Source organism: Pieris napi, chromosome 3 (assembly GCF_905475465.1).
Source record: "Pieris napi chromosome 3, ilPieNapi1.2, whole genome shotgun sequence".
Classification (NCBI taxonomy): domain Eukaryota; kingdom Metazoa; phylum Arthropoda; class Insecta; order Lepidoptera; family Pieridae; genus Pieris; species Pieris napi.
Window position 1 is genome coordinate 6,867,574 of NC_062236.1, and position 21,903 is coordinate 6,889,476.

The 21,903-nt window shown below is 32.4% G+C and overlaps 2 protein-coding genes across 3 annotated transcripts in view; one reads left to right on the forward strand and one right to left on the reverse strand.

The window, feature by feature from the left end:
* LOC125063613 (chromatin assembly factor 1 subunit A-A) overlaps positions 1 to 21,903 on the reverse strand; it is a 48,554-nt gene continuing 26,651 nt past the window's right edge. Inside the window, exons 3-8 of the mRNA XM_047670140.1 lie at positions 7,817 to 7,879; positions 5,620 to 5,817; positions 4,652 to 4,778; positions 3,802 to 3,980; positions 1,545 to 1,696; positions 1 to 1,349 (exon numbers count right to left, since the gene is read on the reverse strand). Of these exons, the coding sequence (XP_047526096.1) occupies positions 884 to 1,349; positions 1,545 to 1,696; positions 3,802 to 3,980; positions 4,652 to 4,778; positions 5,620 to 5,817; positions 7,817 to 7,879 (1,185 nt within the window). The 3' untranslated portion in view covers positions 1 to 883. The remainder of the gene's footprint in view (positions 1,350 to 1,544; positions 1,697 to 3,801; positions 3,981 to 4,651; positions 4,779 to 5,619; positions 5,818 to 7,816; positions 7,880 to 21,903) is intronic.
* Positions 10,040 to 21,894, forward strand: LOC125063614 (endothelial lipase). Of its 2 annotated transcripts, none has more exons than XM_047670142.1 (9): positions 10,040 to 10,280; positions 10,361 to 10,524; positions 12,240 to 12,358; positions 13,546 to 13,694; positions 14,702 to 14,768; positions 15,097 to 15,284; positions 16,090 to 16,308; positions 19,353 to 19,506; positions 21,591 to 21,894. In XM_047670142.1, exons 3-9 carry the CDS (start codon positions 12,303 to 12,305, stop codon positions 21,652 to 21,654), a joined length of 897 nt encoding a protein of 298 aa, XP_047526098.1. In that variant the 5' UTR covers positions 10,040 to 10,280; positions 10,361 to 10,524; positions 12,240 to 12,302; the 3' UTR covers positions 21,655 to 21,894. The 2 variants fall into 2 exon arrangements, with proteins under 2 accessions (XP_047526098.1, XP_047526097.1); XM_047670141.1 differs by having other exon boundaries at positions 12,240 to 12,339.

Consider the following 21,903-nt stretch of genomic DNA (forward strand, 5'->3'; position numbering starts at 1 on the left):
TGGTAACATGTTTATTTATTTTACAGGAAATTTCTAACAAATGACCATAGACCGTCATTTATGGAATCTTACAAAATAAAAATCAACGCTTTATTATAATAATTACACTTAGCTTGATATGATCTAAACCTTTGTAGGTAGCTACTTATTAGTAATCAATTGAATTAAAAAAAAACTTTTAAACTAGATAACTTACATTAAAATCACAGATAAAATTAACAGAGATGAATTTTGCATGAAGATTTAGTAAATGGATAGTGTTTTCATCCTTTTCTTGTTAGTACAATTCATGTGTTTTATTTTAAAGCTTAAAATCCAAGACATGATTATTGAAAAAACTGACTGCAATAAACTATTAAATGATATGATAACATTTTGACTTGTTCAGTCTTAAGTGTTGTAACACCAGAACTATTAAAAAAATGATTTATATGATCTCTCATGTTTATAAGTTAAATGTAATCAAATTTTGACAAAATGTGTTTACAGAAAATTTGACAGGAGGCTAACAAATTCATTATTCACTATAAATTCTTCAACATTAGGGTGCTATATTTTTCAGCGCTGAATATCTTTACACAGGTAACACCTCAAAGATTGAGTTCACCTCTTGCAATTAAGTTCAATTATTTTGTCAAGATTTGATTTCATTCAACAATGTTGGATTTATAACTATATATTATCGTGTAAAAATATGGCCTAACAAAAGAAAAAATACTAGTTAAATATTACAGTATTTAGAGTTTTTTAATATATTATAACTTTATTCTTAAAGTCCATTGAAATCTATTAAAATTGTATTAATTGTTTTCATCCCTGGATAACGTTGTTTAAATCTATATTCTAAAGACGGCTACGAGTTTCTACGTGTAAAAACAATATATTATTTACTTTTCTCTTTTTCAACCTGTGCTGCAAGTTTAGCTTCTTTTTTGGCTTTCTTTTTTTCTTCTTTCGCCAAAAGTTTAGCTTGTCTTTCTTCTTCTTTGGCAAATAGCTTCGCCTGTCTCTCTTCTTCTTTAGCTTGTAGCTTAGCTTCCTTCTTCGCTTCTTTTTCAGCTTTCAGACGCAACTTTTCCTCTTTCTTTCTGTCAGCTGTTTCGTTCTTTTTGTTATCATGGTTTTCATTTTTAATTTTTTCGGTTTTGGCATTTTCCTCAGATTCTTTCTTCTTCTTTTCTTCTTTTTTAGGTTTTGTTTTGGGGTTATCTTTTATTCGTTCAGTCTCTTTACTGTGATCTCTTGATTTGGGTGGGTCTTCTTTATTCGACGGATTTAAAGTACGGAAGAAGTTTGGCTTTTCTTGTTGTGGTGAAGTTTCTAGTTGTGTTACTATTTTCTGAGCACATCTGAAAAAGGAATGGGATTATTTTCACATCACTATGTAATTGTTACTACAGTCTTAATACATTTAATTATACAAAATTAGACACAATTTCTTATAAGATCCTCGGTAGTAGAATGGTCAGCATACGGCGATATGTTTTAGGCTACCCGAGTAGATCTTATTAATTAATTATTATTATATAGGTTGAAAGGTAGACCTTATCCTAGTTGATGCAGAAGCGGAATTAGCGCTCTCCCGCCTCCCCTCTCGGAATTCTCTTTGAAATTCCCGAATAGGGGGAAGTCTACCCGAGGCCTCAGGCGCAGGCCCTCCTGTGTAGCTGTGCACTTGATACTCTTGTAAGCGAGCCTAGAATATAAGCGCTACATTAGTATTATCATAAATAATCTAGTGTAAGGGTCTGTTTCACAATGTACGGATAAGTTCTACATAAGTTCCAAATTAGCTATTTATTACTTATTGCTAGGATACGCTGTCAGATAGCGCTATTCGTCACATGAAGTCCATCATAAGTTATGAGTCCGATGAATGTCAAATAGCACAATTTATCTTCCAAATAATTTATGTGTTGCATAGCTATTTGGTACTTTATCCATACATTGTGAAACAGACCCTAAATATTATTATTATTGGTGTCCTGTATAAAGGACATACCTATGCAATATAAAATACATATATAAAAAAAATCTTTTGAATAGACAGACACGACTAATCTAAAAATTTATTTGAATTAAAATGTTATAACAACAGAATCGACATGACGATTGACGCCATAAAAAATGACTTGAATAAAATCGTAAATTATTATATTTTTTTATATATTTTGCTTTGTAACCTTTTCATTTATTTATAAGTGTTAGACATTTTGGATCATGATAGAACTAGTGCCATGATCTTTGTACATACGGTAGTAAATATATTTAGCTCGGCCATGCATTGTTGTTATTTGGCACAAGCCATTAAATATCATAAGTATTATTATCATTAATCAAATAAAATGATTCGTTAATAGCCTTTAATACCATTTATACTTATTTATATGTATTCGTAGATCAGGAGATCGGCAAATTAGTTGACAATGATCATAAAGCGCGGAAGTGGTTTTTTAAAACTTGCTATTAAAACTTCATGCGTGAACTTTTCCTTACCATGTAGTCTGGGCAGTTAAGTGCGGCGACTTTTAATATTTTATTAAAGCAATTTTATTTCATATCATATATAGTTCAGAATTTTATTTAACTTAGTTTAAGTTAAATAAAATTCTGAACTAAAAGTAATGACTTTCAAACCCTACAGATTTTCAACCACACTTTTATATAAACAGTGTGAGCTCCTCAGTGTTAGACAGTTATTCGTCTTTAATATAATAGCCAAACAACATGTCCATACCCCTTATAACCCAGAGGTTTGCAGTAACAAACGCTGTATACCAAATGTACTCCCCACAGCAAAATTCCGTACTACCTTCGCAAGGCGACAACGAGCATATCTCTCAGTCTTTCTATATAATAAAATAAACAAAAAATTAAATTTCTACCCTCTTTCACTACATGACTGCAAATCAATTGTTAAGACTTGGCTTTTGTCCTTAAATTATGAGGAAACAGAAGATCTATTTAACTAACATGCTACAATAATATTTTAGTTATTTTGATTCATTAATTATGTGTATAATTTATATATTTATACTAGTGTTACATATACCCATATGTAAAATGTATAATTATGTATATTTATGTATTATGTATATTTATGTATTTTAGTATTTTATGTGTATGTACCTATTTTATTACCTATTATATTCATTGTAATTTATACTGAAACATTTTTTTTTTTTAATATATGTTATTTTTGTTTAAGTATATTATGTGTAAGAAGATAATTAGATGTAATATCTGGAATTTACAAGTGTCTATAAAAAGTATTGTCTTGTAAAATTTTGAATAAGCTCTCTTGACACTTGTTACGAATTATATTGGGAGAAGCCACTGACTCCTGAGATACAGGCACTAAAGCCTAGTTTAGGTGTCAGAGTCTTCATAGGATTTCTGTAATTACAAATATGTCAATAAAGATTATTATTATTATTATTATATTATTATTAGTTCACGTCACCTAAGTTCTATTAGTTTTGTCTGTTTTAAAAACTAAAGATTTCAAATACAGTGTAAACTCTATAACGAATTTCAATGGACCGAGTAATTTCATTCATTATTCAGAGGTATCGTTATAGGGATGGAAGAATTAATGTATGGGTATTGGGTTAAACCAAATAAATTTAACTGGTTTTAACGTTATAGAAAGTCTTTCGTTATAACGACTGACTTTATAAAGAGTTTACAATGTATAGGTATTTATTTTATTTATAATAGTTGATATATCTGATAATCTCGAAGATAAGTAATAAAAGTCGAGAAAGCTTTAGATCAACATGGCAGTAAATAATAAAAAACCTTCATGCTATGATGCTGTGAGCGTCGTAGGGAGTTTGAGCCAGGCTGGCGAGGTTTGGGTGGCGCTGAAGGGACCCGGGGTATCGCGCCAAGACAGGCACCCCCACATTTGGACCCTCCACATAACTTCGCTGAACACGTGCCAGTACCGCCGCTATTTGATGATACGGAAGACACACCTGGAATAAGAGAGCTAGTATATTCTATGCTATTTATAAAATGAACCGGCAAACGTCGTTTTGCCATGTATATCATTTGGGTGGACTACCCTTAACATTTAGGGGGACGAAAAATAGATGTTGTCCGATTCTCAGACATACCCAATATGCACACAAAATTTCATGAGAAGCGGTCAAGCCGTTTCGGAGAAGTTTAAGCACAAACACCGCGACACGAGAATTTTATATATTAGATAATTCTTCTGATAGAATTTATTTACAAGCGTAGGTAGGTATAGATCCATTCAAGGCGATATTTATCTAAATTAATTTAAATCTTAATACCAAATTAAGCGTGCCAACGTAGGAACACGCAATAAAACCTTAAATTACTACCTATCTTTATATATATAATTCTTCTGTGAGTGTGTATGTCACTGAACTTCTCTCAAACGACTGGACCGATTTTGATGAAATTTTTTGTGTGTTCAAGGGGATCTGGGAATGGTTTAGATTCACAAATCAGCCCGCCAGATGGCGCTGCAGTCGGTACTTTCATACTTTGCTTTACTAATTTCTTGAAATATCATGCAGGACAACGTCTGTCGGGTCCACTAGTTAAATATGTATATAATTTCCAGGTAATTATACATTTAAGAAAGGTACAAATACTCCTTAGATTTATGGCTCACCGGAAATTGAGGACTCCCCGCTAGTGACAGAGTACAAGGAAGCTGAAGCCGGCACTGAGCGGGCTCCCACAGAATACGACGAAACAGATCCAGGTACGCCCCACAGCTTACTGTTATTGCTTGTGACCTAAAAAAATATTTGGTTTATAAACATGGCGATTAAAAAGAGTGGCGGAGAGTTTATTGCCAGTTCTTCTCTTCCGTTCTACGCCCTTGATTTGAGAACTGGCACTAAATGTAAAATTAGAAGCATTTATATGTATTTCTTTACAGACATGTCATAAGTGTACAAAGTGTTACCAATATGATTAAATTGAATTTGAATATGTATTATAATACGCGATTTTAGCTAAACTCAATAAAATAAAGCCTCGTTAAGAGCCTGTGCACCTTTAAAATTCCTGGTAACAATGTTTTGGTTTAAAACGCGCAAGAATGTTAAAGTTTGTGAGCTAGGAAAATAGATATAAAAGTCTTTGTCGTACATTAATGCTCTATACGAGTAAACTTACAGCAGGACTCGTCTGACTATAAGATACCTATATATACTACTAGCAAACTCAGCCAAGATGCTGTGGCTAAGTATTTTGTTATATTACATAGTAGTAAACTATTCAAGGAAAACGGTAGGAGAACACCAGTCATGGCGACCGCCATGCTTTTTTGTGGTTATGCCAATGTGTGGTTGTCGTGTTAAATTTTAGCTTATGTGAAACGTTGGTACTTTCAACACAGCGCCATCTGTTAGAATTGTGACTGTCAAATAATAAACAAATAATTTGCAATAAAATAATATTGCGGGTACAAATTAAGATTTAAGCTATCCTATCTTTTAAGTTAGATCAAACTGCACACGTAATTTGTGACGCGTAATTTATATATATTAAGATAATTAATAAGCTGGCCTAAATTGTGACAGCTTTAAGTACCTATAGATGGTACGGATTGGTATTTATCTATGTCTTTACCTGCCAACTTTTGCTAGTGACCAGCCTGGGCGCTTGCCGCAGCCGCAGTATCTTCGCCCTGCAGATGACACAGCGCAACGGAAGTAGGCGTTGGCTAACTGCCATCTGGATGGTCTTGACAAAACACCGCCGACACACCACACAGTGACCGCACGGCGATGTCTGCATAGTCGCTTTTGCATTCACACATATTACACACTGAAATTTAATAAAATACCATATTCGTATTTAAGGAAAAAAGAAGAGTGAGTTAGTTTAATGCGTTAATTCATATTCTGTGGTTTGATATATGAAAATTTCAAACCACAGAATTTGAATTCAAAATTAATGCATCGATTTATTATTATAGGTACTTTGTTACATTCAGATGTACAAGATTCCTTAAATAAAGTATCTGAAATACAAAATGCTAAATACTTTTCAATTAAGTGATACCAGATGAAAATAACTTTATGGATTTGTATCTGAAATACTAAAGATAAAATACTTTCGTAAAAAACAATTTTTTTTTCAATACAAATTTATTTTCTTATATGTAAATCGCGTTGATTGCGCAAACATGGCACAAAATATATAAAAGGTATCTTTTTAATTTAAGTATTGCAATGTTTCTAAGTTAGCGGTGCTTTTGGTACCCATTTCATTTTAAAGGACGGATGTAACACTGAAGCCAATATTTCATCATTTGCTACAGCAAAACCCTTTTAAATGTTTATTTATGTTTTCTTCGATCACATCCAGAAGAGATTTTGAACATCTCGGGTAACGGGAGAACTATAAGTGTGTTTTTCCTTCCAGGCTTTTAATAGCTTCTGCTATTGGCAAAGCAATACAGTCCATATATTAATTTAAGAAGCGAATTTCATATTCCTTTAAGGGAGGTAATTTTAACATTATCATGTTTTAATTAAGACTGTTCTGTACGGTTACAAGATCTTATTAGGAATAATTGTAAGAAGTAAAAAGGACACGAATTACGGGGCATAGCGGATAACATTTCGTAGAAAGAAATAATTGCCACGCCATCCGAACCATCATCCATCACGAACAAAGATTCAATGGTGCGTTCAATTTTATATGCGACATTGACATTTAAAGTTAATGTCATCTAAGATGTAACCATAGACACTGTTATCTATTATTAAAAGTATTTTAGCATCTACAAAGTACTAACGCCTTAAAACAGATGAAAAAGAGGAAATTTAATAGAATCATACAGAATTCTGTCTGGTTATTATGATTATATATGTTCAATATATTGAGAATATATTTACTTTAAACCAAAACAAGCATCTTCGAAGTCATGCGCTAAAACTAAACACCGTACAAACTAATTGCAATGCTTTATTAAATTTCTTCCCACACAGGGAGGTGCCTCTATGGTATAAACCTCCTACGAATGTTGCACTGTCCTCTCCACTAAATGCTTTTAAAAACAATTTACATTGTTTCTCCATGTCCTAAATACACATGTACCAGCAAATCGTTTACTAAATAATAAATAGCAAACAAATTGCATTTAAATACAAGATACTTGTATCTTAGATAAGTTACATCTCGTAATATTATATGTTCTGTATAAAATGACACGGCTGTTTTAAATTTAAGAATCAATCCTACATACACGAAACTATGTGCGCGATACCCTTAATTCCTGTCGCTTTACTATGAGTTTATGAATGCTATTGGCAAAAGCGTCAAATATTTGTTAGATTCATTCTTGAATTATGATTTGTTATATAAACATATGAAGACAAAGTTTGTACAGCTTATGCAACTTATAAGTTAATAACAAATTATAATCTAATTTGATCAATTTAGAAGAACTTATAATTTTTGTATTATATTTTATTTTATCTAGAGACTACTGCTAATAAGCAGAAAATGTATAGCCAAACACAGCCGTAAAGCTCCCATGAGTACGCAAATACTTGCGAAGCCTTCAAATCTCTTGGCCGCGGTAGTTTATTTTTAAATTTACGAAAATACCAATAATAATTTCGATCGATCTTTATATCTTGTCAATATTTTTCCAATTATACGGCAACCATTGTGTATTGTATTCTTTTTAAATTGTTTAAAAGTACGAAGTAACTTAATACTCAATACACAAAAGGTTAAAGTTATTATAGTGATTCAAATATGACATTTACGAAATGTCATATTTACTATAACTAGTTAAAATATTTATACTAACTTCTTCCTCGGGTGACGTTGCGAGTTCTGGTTCATTTTCTTCAAGCTTGTTGAGAAGCTTGTCCTGTAACAAAAGAATATTCATTGAATAGAACTCCTTTGCAGGCATGACATAATATTTAAAATTTGTCAGTAAAAAATGTGAGACAGAATGAAAATATTATTTTATTAAAGCTTTGTTTGGTCTGTCTTTTATATTTAACACATAATTAAAAAATAGCACAACCAACAAAAAAGTATTTATGTTAAAATTTAGCGAATGCCAGTGAATATTTAATTACATGCTTCGCTTAGCCCTGGCTTTGAACACGACGTAATCAGCTTAGTGCTTAGGTTACTCCTTGGGTCTTATTAACGAAATAATTAGGTCAGCCAAAATGAAACAACATAATATGAAACTATTGTTATTATTTAAGATAATGTATATATAATCAAATTTTCATATTAATAATTCAACAACAAAGCTAATTGGTTATGATGAACTTAGTGAACTCAAATTGAGTAAGGAAAATAATGTCAAGACTGTTTTATTTATCAGTAACAAATTTGCAGAATATGCGAACAAACTAATATTGTTACCTCTACATACAATATGCCCATATGGTCAATTTATTCTTGAAGCCTTATTGCATATACAAAAAAATATAAACGGTTTTAAAACAAATGGTGACTTTTAACAGTATATAACTGGAAACAGAACTAATGTAAGCGTACGACCAACCAGGCTCCAGAAGATAAGCCACTCCTTATATGGAAGTTGTATTTGTTTTTACAACAAACCCCCAAGAAATAAGAGATCACTGAATAAATTCAGAACTCTCGATAAATGTAAATTAATCAATAAAGCTTTTTATAAATTTGAATATAATTTAAATTATTATAATCCTTGGGATTAATTTGCTCCAGTTCAAACAATTTGTATAACTCAAAACTTGGCGACTAAAAAGAGTGGCAGAGAGTTTCTTGCCAGTTTCTCTTGCCCGCTCTATACCCTTGACTTGCGAACTGGTAATAAATGTTAATTTAGAATTAATTTAACATCTTTTCTGTGGACATTCTTAAGTGTAATCGGTTACCTATATTATTTTGAGTTTGAGTTTATACTATGTTCGAGCAAATAAATGATTATTATTATTTAGTTTTAAGGTGTTTCCCTATTAATTGAAATATATTTTTAATTTAATATCTTTGACCAAGTCTGATATTTTTTTTGTATAGAAAATGTATATAAGACAGAAACTGCGTGAAAATTTCACATTACCGCTTAGCTTGGAGCAACATTTTGGCATTTCATTGTAATCGTTTCTTTTTTATTACACTTATTTCAAATATTATCTTACGCCACAGCTCATAAAATAAGTGGATAATATTCCTACGGTTCATAAATTACGTTACACTTAGCAATTTCTATTTGACTGTTATGTCATTTTTAATATTTTTTCATTATTTTAACTGTGTTATATAATAGTAATTTTTGAAGTTATACTTCTTTAGGCGCGTTATGAAAAATTGATGAGAGTGAAATTTTAAGATGCGCACCGTGACACAAAATTAACAGAATGAAGTTGCCTACGGAAGATGCTATGGCATTAGACATAATTTAAAAACAACATTCGAATAATAATAGAATTTATGTTACACTTAATGTAAGAGAATAATAATAAATATTTATTTGTTTAATTTTTCAAATGTAAACTGAACTTTATTGACCATAATGACTCCTTTTCCAGTCTTTGATTATTTAATTGTAATTAATTATTTGCATGCAATCAAAAACTATTTTTAATAATGCCAAAGAAGTATAACTTCTTACGCGAGTACATAAGTACACGCACCCTTTTTATTATATAAAACTCATATTATTATTATAATATTTCGTTAGATGTGAAAACAGAAAGTATAAATAATAACCACCTCTATGTATAAGATATCCGATTAAGGTAGCCAATACGTTTGCCGTCTGTTGCCAGATAGATCAGCCGTCTGTGCCACTCCGAAACAATAGTGGTCTATAAATCAATTTGCAAAGTATGAACATTTGTCACATTTATTTATTTGCAAAATGCCAAGGGAGTGATAAGGATAGCTCTTTTAGGGCATAGGGCGTGCATAGTTTTTGTTCCGTCGGAATGGACCTCGGATTTAATAAAGTCCAAGACCCAAGATATATTTTAGAAAACATATATTCCACCTTTATTTATTAAAGTAGAGGCATTTGTGAGTTAGTCGTATAATAATATTTTGAAATGATTGCCGTCATTTCCCCTACTTTGTCTAATGGTTGCAATCAATTCGATAAAGCACAATTTTGACCAACCTTTATCGGAGATTAAGTGAAAACAATTGCATAATTTATGGTGACGTCAAGAAATCATTGTAGTCGTTGTTTTAATATTAAAATAGCCAGTCGTGTGCTAAGATTGTGGGGCCAGAACAAAAAAATTAAACTTTGGTATTTTTGTACGGTTATGTAAAAAAGTTATCTTACGTATATATCTTTGTAAAGTTACTTAAGTGGAATACTTAAAACGGTTAAATTTTTAAGGAGTTTCCACGGTGGCTAATGCGAAAATTCTGCGAGTTCGCGAAAATGAGAGAGTGGTTTGAGTTTTACCGCTTTTCATAAAGTTAAAATTTTCATGCTTAAAAATAGTAATTTAAAAAAAATGCTAGTCGGACCTACTTGTCAGTTGATGTCGATATTTATCGGTAAGTTTTTGAATTTGTTATTTTTAGAAGGTCTGACAGATCTAAGCGAAGACAGTTTGAACTAGAAAATATCATTTTTTTATACAACAGGTTAAGTGATACCGCCCGCCCATGGACACTTACATTCCCAGAAGGTGGTTCGAAAGTGCGTTGCCGGCCTTTTAAGAATTGGTATGCACTTTTCTTGAAGGAACCTAAGTCAAGTTGGTTCGTTACTACAGTGGGCAACTTCCACATATGTACGGCAAAAACTGCCTTAAGAAATGCTCAGTTGTGGACCGTCGGACATCGAGGTGATACAGATGATACTTATTTCGAATTCTGCCTAAAGTTACATCCTCGCAGTCCTTCAACCCTATAACTCATAGACGAAGTTTCTGGAAACTTTGATTATAAAGGTTACCTATAATTAAGAGTAAATTATAATGTTTGAGGTGAATTAACAACATTATGTTTCGGGGTTTAGGCGACGATATAACAATAGGATCCAATCGTGGTTAATTATTAATTATTCATTAGTTGATTTGTTCGAAAATAAATTAAGCTATTTAATACTTTTATCATCATCAGTGTTTTGAATAGGTTATAAAATATGTTATAAATTCTCATTATAAGGATTATTATATATTGTATACTCTCAACTATAACTAATCATATATTTTCAATACACGTTATTCTTTATTTTGTTTATGAAGGGGATAAAATTAATATTTAAAGTACAACTAATAAGATGTAACAAAACTGTTAGAATGGGACCTTCTTGTCAACTGTCAAAACAAAATGTTTATTTGTAATAAAGCATCTACTCGATGTCAACAGTATACGAATACAAACAGATACTTATCGTAATCTTCTTGTAACATTAGTATTACTATGTCAAGATCAAATAATAATATATATCTAGGAAAAGGCATATGTATAAGACTATTTATAAAAATATGTAAATAAATATACATATGTATATGTGCTAATGTGTAATGGAGTTATTGGAATTTTTAAATTTTATATTAACAACATAATAAGTATAACCATTATATTATATCTTTAATATATAATTTTACATGATTTTTACTCGCAAAGAAATTTGCTAAAGTATATCAATGTCCTTATGAGTTTATTAAGATAATAATGTATACTGTATGTCATAATAGTTTGATTATTAAAACTTATACAAAACATAGCTTGTAGGACTTGATAATTATTCCTAAATATCATATTTTATTATAGGTTAAAATTCACAATAAATAACTAAAAACGCGAACTTTCTCCAGAGATACTGACGTATTTAAAAAAGTAGAAATTTAATTTAAATGCAATTTATTAGCGGAACGAAATGCCAAAAGAGTAGATAGCTATACTGTAGCTTTTCATTAGACGAAATTAAACTTGCAAGCTCTATAATGCCCGTGAAATAAAAGCTTTTGCAACGAGCTTAATTAAAATTTGTAAATATTTAGTGTAGTTTAATGTGTCGTAATTTCGATATTATATAAAATGAGCGATAAGGACAAAACTTTAAGTATATGAAATAACCATAAGGCATGCACGCAAGCACCTAATTATTGCAATTTGATCTATTAAAAATAACAATCCAAATTTATTAAGTGAAGCAATACGTTATTTCATAATTTGTATATCTATAAAATTGAACGCCATAAAAGTACGCTGCACTATTTATTATACAAGCTTCGGTATTATATTTCATATGTTTTCAGGCGCAGTGCAGGTATGTTTCATGCCAGCGCCCGTGGGGCAGTGTCAAGACTGTTGTCCGAGAAATGACCGCATTGACATCAAGTATAAGCTTTTTACAAGGTACGACGTTATTTTTAACGTAAGTATTTGAAAATCATACCTCGAACAAAGACACATTTATGCAACAGAGTTTGTTTAATTTCTTAACTTGTTATTATTATTTTAAATCGAATTCCATGTCGATGTCATATCTTAAAATTAAGGCACCAAAACAAATTTAATTAAAAAGCGCGTTGTCAACACTGTTATACCGAATTTTCATTGGGATCCTGAAAACAAGCAAAGAGCAAATGTGGAACATCTACTACCATCTAGTTAAATAAATTACTAGGTCAACAAGGGAAAGTACCCCATTGTCACTTATGTGAAGTCACGTAGAGGTACACCATTCATCACAAGTTTCAGAACAGCTGACGGGAAGTAGCCTTCACGGCATAATATGCATCGTTTGTGCTCAATTTGTACGGCAGAAAACTTTGTTGCTCTGTTTTATAAATTATGCTGACATTTCAAAATCGTAATTTGACGTTTGTGTAATTTTTGTTTAAGATTTCCTATTCTACACGGAACTAATAAAAAATGTATGACACGCTGTTTTTGTTACCTATGTATGTGAACATTCATCCATTACATTGTTATTTAATCATACAAAGAAATATTATAAAAAAAATCAGACTTAAAAGGAAAGTTTTAATAAAGTTCTAATTTGTATTCTTTTTTATGATTGATGCTTTGATAAAGAAGTGTCAGTGCTTTAGTTAAACCACTATTATAGGACTAATTTTGTTTATGAAAAGGGTTTCGTTAGTAATTATTTCAAATAATTTCTTATATTTTTGCTTTTATAAATAACAACTATGAGGATCGGGCATGGTAAAAACAACTATTAGAATCGTTTGATAAAACAATATTTTTCTAATTCGTGTTTAAAGTTAATTAAAATCTTGTTGGATTCAAATCTTTACTAATTTATACCAATTTAGTACAAATGAGTCAAGTTTTACGTAATTCAATTGTATTCAAATGCGACTGTGCGTATTTGACACTAAATGGTATATATTATTATAATCTGTGGTTATACCTTCATTTTGTCCACTTTACACAGATGCTTACAGTACGTCTGTAAATGCGGTAGTACGATGCCGGATTCACTATCGGATTCGATCGACTCGGAGGTGGATTATAATAATCTGTACACTACCCTAGATATATTTAATGACTGTAGTAAATAAAACAAGTAATACATTTTAATTTGAAATATTACAGACCATTTCTGAGTACATTCGAAATTATCAGAAATAATGATTTGAGGTCATTGACTCGAAGCAGGTTTAATACCTCTCATCCAACTGTCATTTATCTCTTTGGTTTTTCCGAAGCCTCCACGGGCATCAGCACGTTAACTTTGAAGAATGGTGAGTTGAAATGTTTACATTGTGTTCACATATATAGAAATTTCTTATTCCTGACGAAAGTAGAATGGTTTCGGTCTTGAAATTACTAGACTAATCCTTAGTAAGTAAGACGGATACAGAAATGTGTCTGCTTCAAAACGTATTTTTAAACAAGTGGTTTTTGTATATTTGGGGCCTATGGCCCATATAACTTTGGCTGACAACAATATTTGGAATACTGTTTATATTTGAAATATTTAATTATGACAATAATTATCACTTGTTTAATGTAATGAGAGATGTCTTTTATACGATTATAGATTTTATATTTCTTTGTAATAGATTAGGTAGTTGTAGTGGACCAAAAAGAAACCAATAAAACTATACGTTACAATAAAAAATACGGCGCAAAAGTAAAATCTATATTTAGAAAAATAAAGTAAGAATTATGAAGAATTTATGCACAAACTACTAAAATACGTCAAAAAGGACGCCACAGAATACAACGCCTCCGTCACTACTCACTAATGACCTCATCATTTCCGTAATCGTTTTAATATCGTGAATATTTTTATGAATTTTAAATGTAGCATTTTCTATAAATTTCAACACGTTTTAAAATAAAATAAATCTACAATGAGCAACAAATCTATAATATAACTAAATCACGAATGTAAGTGAAATTAAATAAAGGTTTGTGTGAAATTACATTACTATTAAATGGGCTGCATGATGTAATTACCATAGGTAGGACGACACATAAGTTTTTTTGTTGCAGCGCCACCTTAATTCTTGCGTAATTTAATTAAGAGAATCACTACAAGCCACAACCAAAAATTCCAACCAGTCATTATTAAGATTATTTGATTAGATTTTTTGCCTTAAAATTAGATTTTTATTATTAACTTTAGGATTCAATATACATATGTACTTATTATGTGAACTATTTTTGAGCAACACTAAAGCTTTGCTTTTTAGTTCTAAGAGTATTACTCATATGTATCTATTTCATACTTTAATTTTTTCAGCGTATTTGAGTACAGGAGAATACAACTTTGTAAGCGTTGACTGGTCGCGGCTTGTTGCATTTCCTTGGTAAGATGTGTATTTCTTACTGTACATTATAAGACTAACATCGCCAAATGTTCATAGCCACTCGGAACATGCGTACCCCTCAAAAGATAAGACTCACAAACTGACTCCTGGATGACAAAACTCAATACGGGAGTCATAATAATCCAAGTCTCGACTCTGCCACTTACCAATCCTAAAGCCTTCTAAAGGGACTATGAGTTTCGTGGTCCTTAGGGTAATATTCAGAGAAAAGTTTAGGTAACTAACACTGTTGAATGATAGGATATTCACATTATTTTAACATTACTGATAACGTAGTATTATTAAATAATGTAACAACTTTTGTCAGGTACGTATCAGCAGTGCAAAATACTCGTTACATGGGTAAACGACTGGCTGATTTTATACAATTCCTGAATTCAGCGGGGGTACCCGCGCGCTCTTTGCATGTTATTGGATTTTCTTTGGGCGCTGAAGCTGCTGGCTTCACAGGCAAGGAGCTTAAGAGAAGAGGTTTACTTTTAGGAAGGATAACAGGTTAGTTTATACTGCTTTTCCATTCCAATTGTGTTTTTATATCGCTTGATATATGTTGTGACATTATCACTACGCGTATTAAGAGAACTACGTCGAAATTGCATTCAAAAACGTTGGGATTGATCGACTATACATAATACCTGTGCTAGCGCGTACTCGAAAATTATTAAACAAATAACTCAAAATTGAATTAGTACCTAATCATATCAATTAGTCAACATTTATTATGCAGTTTTAAATATTTTGGAGCAGTGTTGGCCTAGTGGCTTCAGCGTGCGAGTCTCATACCTGAACTCGCAGTTCGATCCCCGGCTGTGCACCAATGGACTTTCTTTCCATGTGCGCATTTAACATTTGCTCGAACGGTGAAGGAAAACATCTTTAGGAAACCGACATGCCTTAGACCCAAAAAGTCGACGCCGTGTGTCAGGCACTGGAGGCTGATCACCTACTTGCCTATTAGATTTAAAAATGATCATGAAACAGATTCAGAAATCTGAGGCCAAGACCTAAAGAGGTTGTAGCGTCTTTACAGCGTGCGTGGTCACGGTGACTGAAGACAAAAGGTGTTTAATGTCAAAAAGTATCACAGCTGTAGAAGAAGTTGTGTTATCTGTATTTATTTCCCCGGAGTTGGTATCTACTAAAAGATGGTCGGTTAAATTTAAAATTATGTAAAATAATTGTAAATTTATAATACATAACTTCAATCCGGTAAAAAACTCTTTTCTTTAAATGTGTAAAGATTATGTCAATAAAAGACAGTAAATTGATAGTTAAAAAGCGTAGTCTAATCTTCTTCCAGGTCTAGATCCAGCATATCCGGGTTACAGTTTATACGACAGTGGAGGACACCTTAGCAATGGTGACGCAGCATTTGTAGACGTCATACACACAAACCCTGGCGTATTTGGCTTCCCTCAGCCAATTGGTGATGTAGACTTTTACCCTAATCATGGGGAATGGATTCAACCGGGATGCTGGATTGATCAGCTGTTTAGGAATCGACAAACAAGTTTTGTATGTAAGTTAATTGTCGTGCTATTGAATAATCCGAAAATGTTCTACAATGGTCAGGACTAGTATAATAAAATACTGAATTTTGTATTGTAAATATGATGAAAATTTTACAAGTACAGGTGATCTACAGTTCCATAACTTCAGTTCATTCACCAATCTAAGGTCATGAACTCCTGACCTGTGTATTACGCACCTATACGTGGTTTTAGACTAATTAGTAGACATTATATTAACATGAAATAAACAATTGAGTAGCTTAAAGCAGTGTGCAGCAATTGATTTTTTTATTATTTAATCTTATATGGCTCTTTATCTTATACTGGCCATCAACCAAAATTAAATACGTTATCAAAGCTTTGGCTTATCAAAAGTCGTAAAAAATGTAAAAAAATTTGGCCTTCGTCGGAATGGAACAATGAATTTGCGACCCTTTCGGCGGGAAGAGCGATCGATGCTCTGACGTCATACGGATGCTGCAGAGGTGGGAGGGGGAGGTAATAATTACAAACGGGGTTATATTCCCCAAAAGGTTTATGACTAAGTACGTCTTTGTTGGTACGCGTGATTTCGTATCGTAGAATAAGGTTTTATGTTCTACTAACATGTGTAGTAAAGAATAGGTTCTATATTCAAAACTCTAAAGAAAGAAGAAAGAAAAAATAAAAAAAACATTAAAAATGGTCATTTAATGGTTTACTATGAAAAACATATTTCACAAAGTATGTAGAGTAGAGCTGGGAACACACACACACATAAAACACACACAACACATGTATTTCTTACTTAAAAGGGTTCCCAAATCTTACACATTGTAATGCATATGTACTTAAAATTAAAAAACATATTTTTATTTATTATTATGTATTAGTATTCCTTATCAGACGTAGTAGATACCAAAAGTAAATACTCTTATTCTTATTTTTACTGTATACCTTTATAAGCAACTCAAATCAGAAACTGAAATAACGTGTAATTTCTTTCGATGCAATTGTAACGAATTACTATTTTACCTGTAATTCTATATTATGTGTAATGTGTATGCTTAGGAAATATATAATCGAGATTATAGAATATAAAATCCCGAAAAAGAGCTAGAAATATTTGATTTTTTCACTTTATATACCGCTTATCTAACCTAATTAGGCATCACTTTAGCTACGTCAACCGTTAAAACCAGCCATTAAGGCGTGGAGGTAACAATTGGATTATCACGAACCCAATTTCCAAAGGTGAAGGCTTGAACGTGAAATTGGTTTATTAGCCTAGACTGGAGGTTAGGTGCTTGAATTATTAGGTTAAATTTCTACAAATATTAAATAAGATCTTAGATTTTACTAAAACATAACATTATATGTGTGAGACTAACCTTCAGGCTTAGGCTAACGTAGTAGACACAACGAAAACGTGATTTTAAACATCTTAGCAATTAAGTAATAAAAGCGCGAAAACGGCAAATGAATTTGACACCTAATTGGTCCCTTTCTGCAAACTTAAAAGTACTCAACCAGATTCAACGGGAAATTATTTTAATATAGCCTTAGAACTGAACTTTAAGTAAATACTCTTTTAATTTTCCAACTTCTTGATACAATAATTATATGAGTAGTTTTAAAAAGGTTATATATACATCGACCTCTTAAGTTGCTAATAAAAGATAGTTCAATATATTTTTCCTGAATATATATAATAGTGTTTACGAAATTGTTCTTTCCTAGTAATAATATAAGCATTATAAATGTGTCCTTTAAAGCAATATTTAAAGAAATTATATTAATGACATTTGATTATATATTTTATATTTGATTAAAGTCAATCGAATGCACTCGAATTAAAAATGACATTGATTATTAGCGAAAATTTAATTTTAGCTTAGCCTAACAAAGAGTTATGTTACTCAATTTATCTGTCAAAAACAAAGTTTGTACGAAATCAGCTGTTTCTAGTAAGTTTTTATTGAAACAAGGTACTATTACGTGACATTCGCCAGCTTTGTGCAGTTCAATGTTTGGCGGGACTCCAATCATTAAAGACAATAGCGCAGTGTTTACTGCTGAGATCTTAGTTAATTATTTATCACTTGCTAATGACATGCCTTCATTTATCACTTGACGTTGCTCAGAGATGTGGGGTCTCTCTGCACCGTCTACCACTTTTACCACGTGTGTTGAGAGTTGTTCGGATTAATATCTGCAGTTGAGTTTTATCATCGGACGTCGAGGCCAAATACGAAATTCCACCCGTAACACCTCGACGTCCGTCGTTCCATAACTGCGCGTTATTTAAGGCAGTATTTGCCGCGCCCGACACTATATGGAACTAGCTGCCCATTATTTTCTAACCAATTCGACTTAGGGTCCTTCAAGAAAAGAGCGTATCAATTCTTAAAACGTCAACGCTCTTGCGACCCTCAGGCATTGTGAGTGTCCATGGGCGGCGGTATCACTTAACATCAGGTGAGCCTTCTGCCCGTTTGCCCCGTTCTATAAAAAGCAAATAAATGGCAAATATATTAGCACGATCGATATTGTATCAAATATTAATAAGAAACACATTTATGAATTGCTGTTCTAAATATTCTTTTATAATTAGCTAAAAAGTTTATGCATTTACAGTATTTTTCACAAAAAATAAACTATTTAGACAAAACGATACTTCAATCAATCAGGCACTTGTTCGGATGTAAATCTTTTGTATTTTAAGAGGTTATTATAAAGATCAATACCATTATATTAGTAGTCTACCTACTTGTAAAGCTGTGTACATGTGTGGGTGTGTATGTGTCCGTGTTTGTTGTGTCATAAATTAATAGTATGTTACTCTTATTATATACATACAGTCAAAATCGATTATAACGACATCGAAAGGCCTACTCATATTTGGTCGTAAAAACCGATAACGTTGTTATTGAGTACCTATTGAATTCAGCCGGGACCTTTGATTTATATAACCGGTATGTTGTTCTAAACGATGTCGTCGTAGACAGTTTTGACTGTATTAAATTCCATAGAGTTTCGATTAACTTCATAAATGCACTCATTTAAATTTCAGATGGCTGTAGTCACAATCGAGCATGGAGACTATATGCGGAATCAGTACGAAACCCGACTGGATTTCCAAGTACGGCGTGTCGAGATTGGAGGAGCACCTCATCTCCTTGTGTCTTCAGTATTGACGGATACATGGGATTAGGCGCCCAACCATCGTAAGTCGAGATGATCCTCTATATAGCGTCTATTCACAATCGTGAGTCACTTAGAAATAGTTTTATTTGCGTTCTTCTTACACGTAGCATGTGTGTGCTCAACTGTTTAAGGAAATCCTTATTTCATTTGCGTTTATCGTGTTATTCTATACACAATGTTAGCGCCGTGATTATTCTCATTGATTACAAATTGTGTACAGAACCTATAGTCAATTCGTGGTTTTATGACTGGTACATAAGCTGGACTGGACTGGTACTCAGCATTTCGTTTATTCATTGTAAGATTGACGGTGAATTATAGTTAGTTTTTACACATTCATATTTCAAAGAGACTGCTTTTGTTTTTTTAAACTCCCTAGTAATTGAGAAAAATCATAATGGTAGGGGAGCCCAAGAGGGGATTTCGGGATTTACTAAAGCGCGGCAGATTAATATATAGGGGGATACCTTGTACCCGGTTAAGTACCTCCACAAAATATGAGGCCCATATATAAGGCCGCACGTGAAGGAGACAGGATCAGTTTAGTAAAAAAAAATTGACCATCAGAAATTCCCGAGCGCGTCAGATTAAGGTAGGGTGAGTTAATTACATCCTAAAAAGTGTATATTCCACTAATCTGACAATTTGAGAGTGACGGAAAAAAAGGGGAGGGCAACAAAGTTGTAAAAAAAAAACGTCATCTCGACATTCTCGAGCGTAGCTAATTTTTTTTTATTTTGAAGGAAATAATTCAAGAATAATGAAAAATATATAATCTGACGATTTCCGCAAGCCGAAATAACAAAAATTCGTCGATAAAGTTAAATGCGTGCAGCTGCGTGATGCCTACATTTCCTTAAACCGATCGGAATCTACTAAACGGCGTTCTAAATATTTCCCTCAAAATTACATTTCCTGTGAATTTGAACCGATTCGGACCGATAGATTTTGAGAAATTTTGAAAAATCTTAAAAAAATAAGAAATATTTTTTTTAAAGTGGTTTCTTTATCGATCAACTTCAAAAACTAATCCGCCTTTGAGCTTGAAAAACCACGTCGATCGCCACCAAGCTGGTCAAAAGCGGTTGATTCATTCGAGAGATATCGTACACGAAAGAAACCCGAAAAAGTGTTTTTTCGGGATTACTCCGAAATTTGTGGTTCGATCAATTAAAATTGCAAAATGACTTATGAGGATGATAAAACTGCGTCGAATGCCGCCAACCGCGTGAAAATTGCTTGATCCATTCAAAAGTTATTGCGGTTTGAAAATTCCAAAAATAGTGTTCTATGAAACTTCTATCAGACTTTCGAGCTGGGAGAGCTCAAATGCATAGAAATGTTATTTCTTTGAACTCAGCGAGCTCAAAATATCAATTTTAAGCGCCCAGGAATGGAAGTAGCGGGAAGTTGCAGGGATGGCCCTTTCGGTGAATCGTTTTTCTAAATTTTTTTTGTCAGATCAGGCGAATCCCTCTAGATAATCGTCAGATTATGAGACAGTACGTTTAGAACATAAAGATGAACCACATATATCTTAATCTGACGCGCTTGAGTATTTCAAAATTGCGTTTTTTTTTGCAAATTAAGAAAATGGCTGTGGGTTTGCGTCCCATCGAAATCGTCAGATTAGTGAATGAGAGCTTTTTTTTGGTGCACTTAACACTCCCTTAGAAAATCTGACGCGCTCGATAAAAAAAATTTTTTTTAAATTTTCAACCCTTAAATACAACCACCCGCATCATGCAAACGATCAGATTAACATACGTACATTATTAAAAATACGTAGGGCATAGATGCTATCAATATCTGACGCGCTCGAGGATGTCCATGCAACAGTTTTTTTTTACATATTTAACTATCTATAGCCGCTTCCCCCACCGATGAAAAGGAATTTATCATATAACATTTTTTTCTTCTTTTTATCTAAGCTTTGCATCCCAATAGGTCTCTACGACGCTCGAGTAAATCCCCATTTAGCATCGTGGGCTCCCCTACCATAAATTCTTGGTTAAATATATGTCCACAAACACACTGGCTACAAGTAGCTTTTCATAGTCTGTTAATACGAACGATAAGTTAGCTGACCTATTTTTTATTGCAGTTCGCATGGGAAACTATACTTGGCAACGAATGATCGACCTCCTTTTGCGAGAAATGGGCAATAGCAGAGGACACTGAGATTTTTTAAATATTGCGTGTTTGGATAATTACGACTTCAATTGTTTTATTAATTTGAATATGACTTTCAAAGTTGGTACTTACCAATTAAATACATTTGTATAGCTGTAGCATTCCTTATATCAACACATGTTCAGATCAGTTTCAGGTTTTTAATAAAGAAATACATTAATATTGTAATAATGATTAATAATCATTAATAATTTTTGTTTGGATTTGGCAGTATAGAGAAGAAA

What these genes read in the sequence shown, in the direction of transcription:
- LOC125063614 (XM_047670141.1), top strand. Translation starts at nt 10,455, where the DNA reads ATGCTTAAAAATAGTAATTTAAAAAAAATGCTAGTCGGACCTACTTGT. An exon ending in GTTGATGTCGATATTTATCG is followed by an intron (nt 10,525 to 12,239) that starts GTAAGTTTTTGA and finishes ATATGTTTTCAG; the next exon opens with GCGCAGTGCAGGTATGTTTC. An exon ending in ACTTTTAGGAAGGATAACAG is followed by an intron (nt 15,285 to 16,089) that starts GTTAGTTTATAC and finishes ATCTTCTTCCAG; the next exon opens with GTCTAGATCCAGCATATCCG.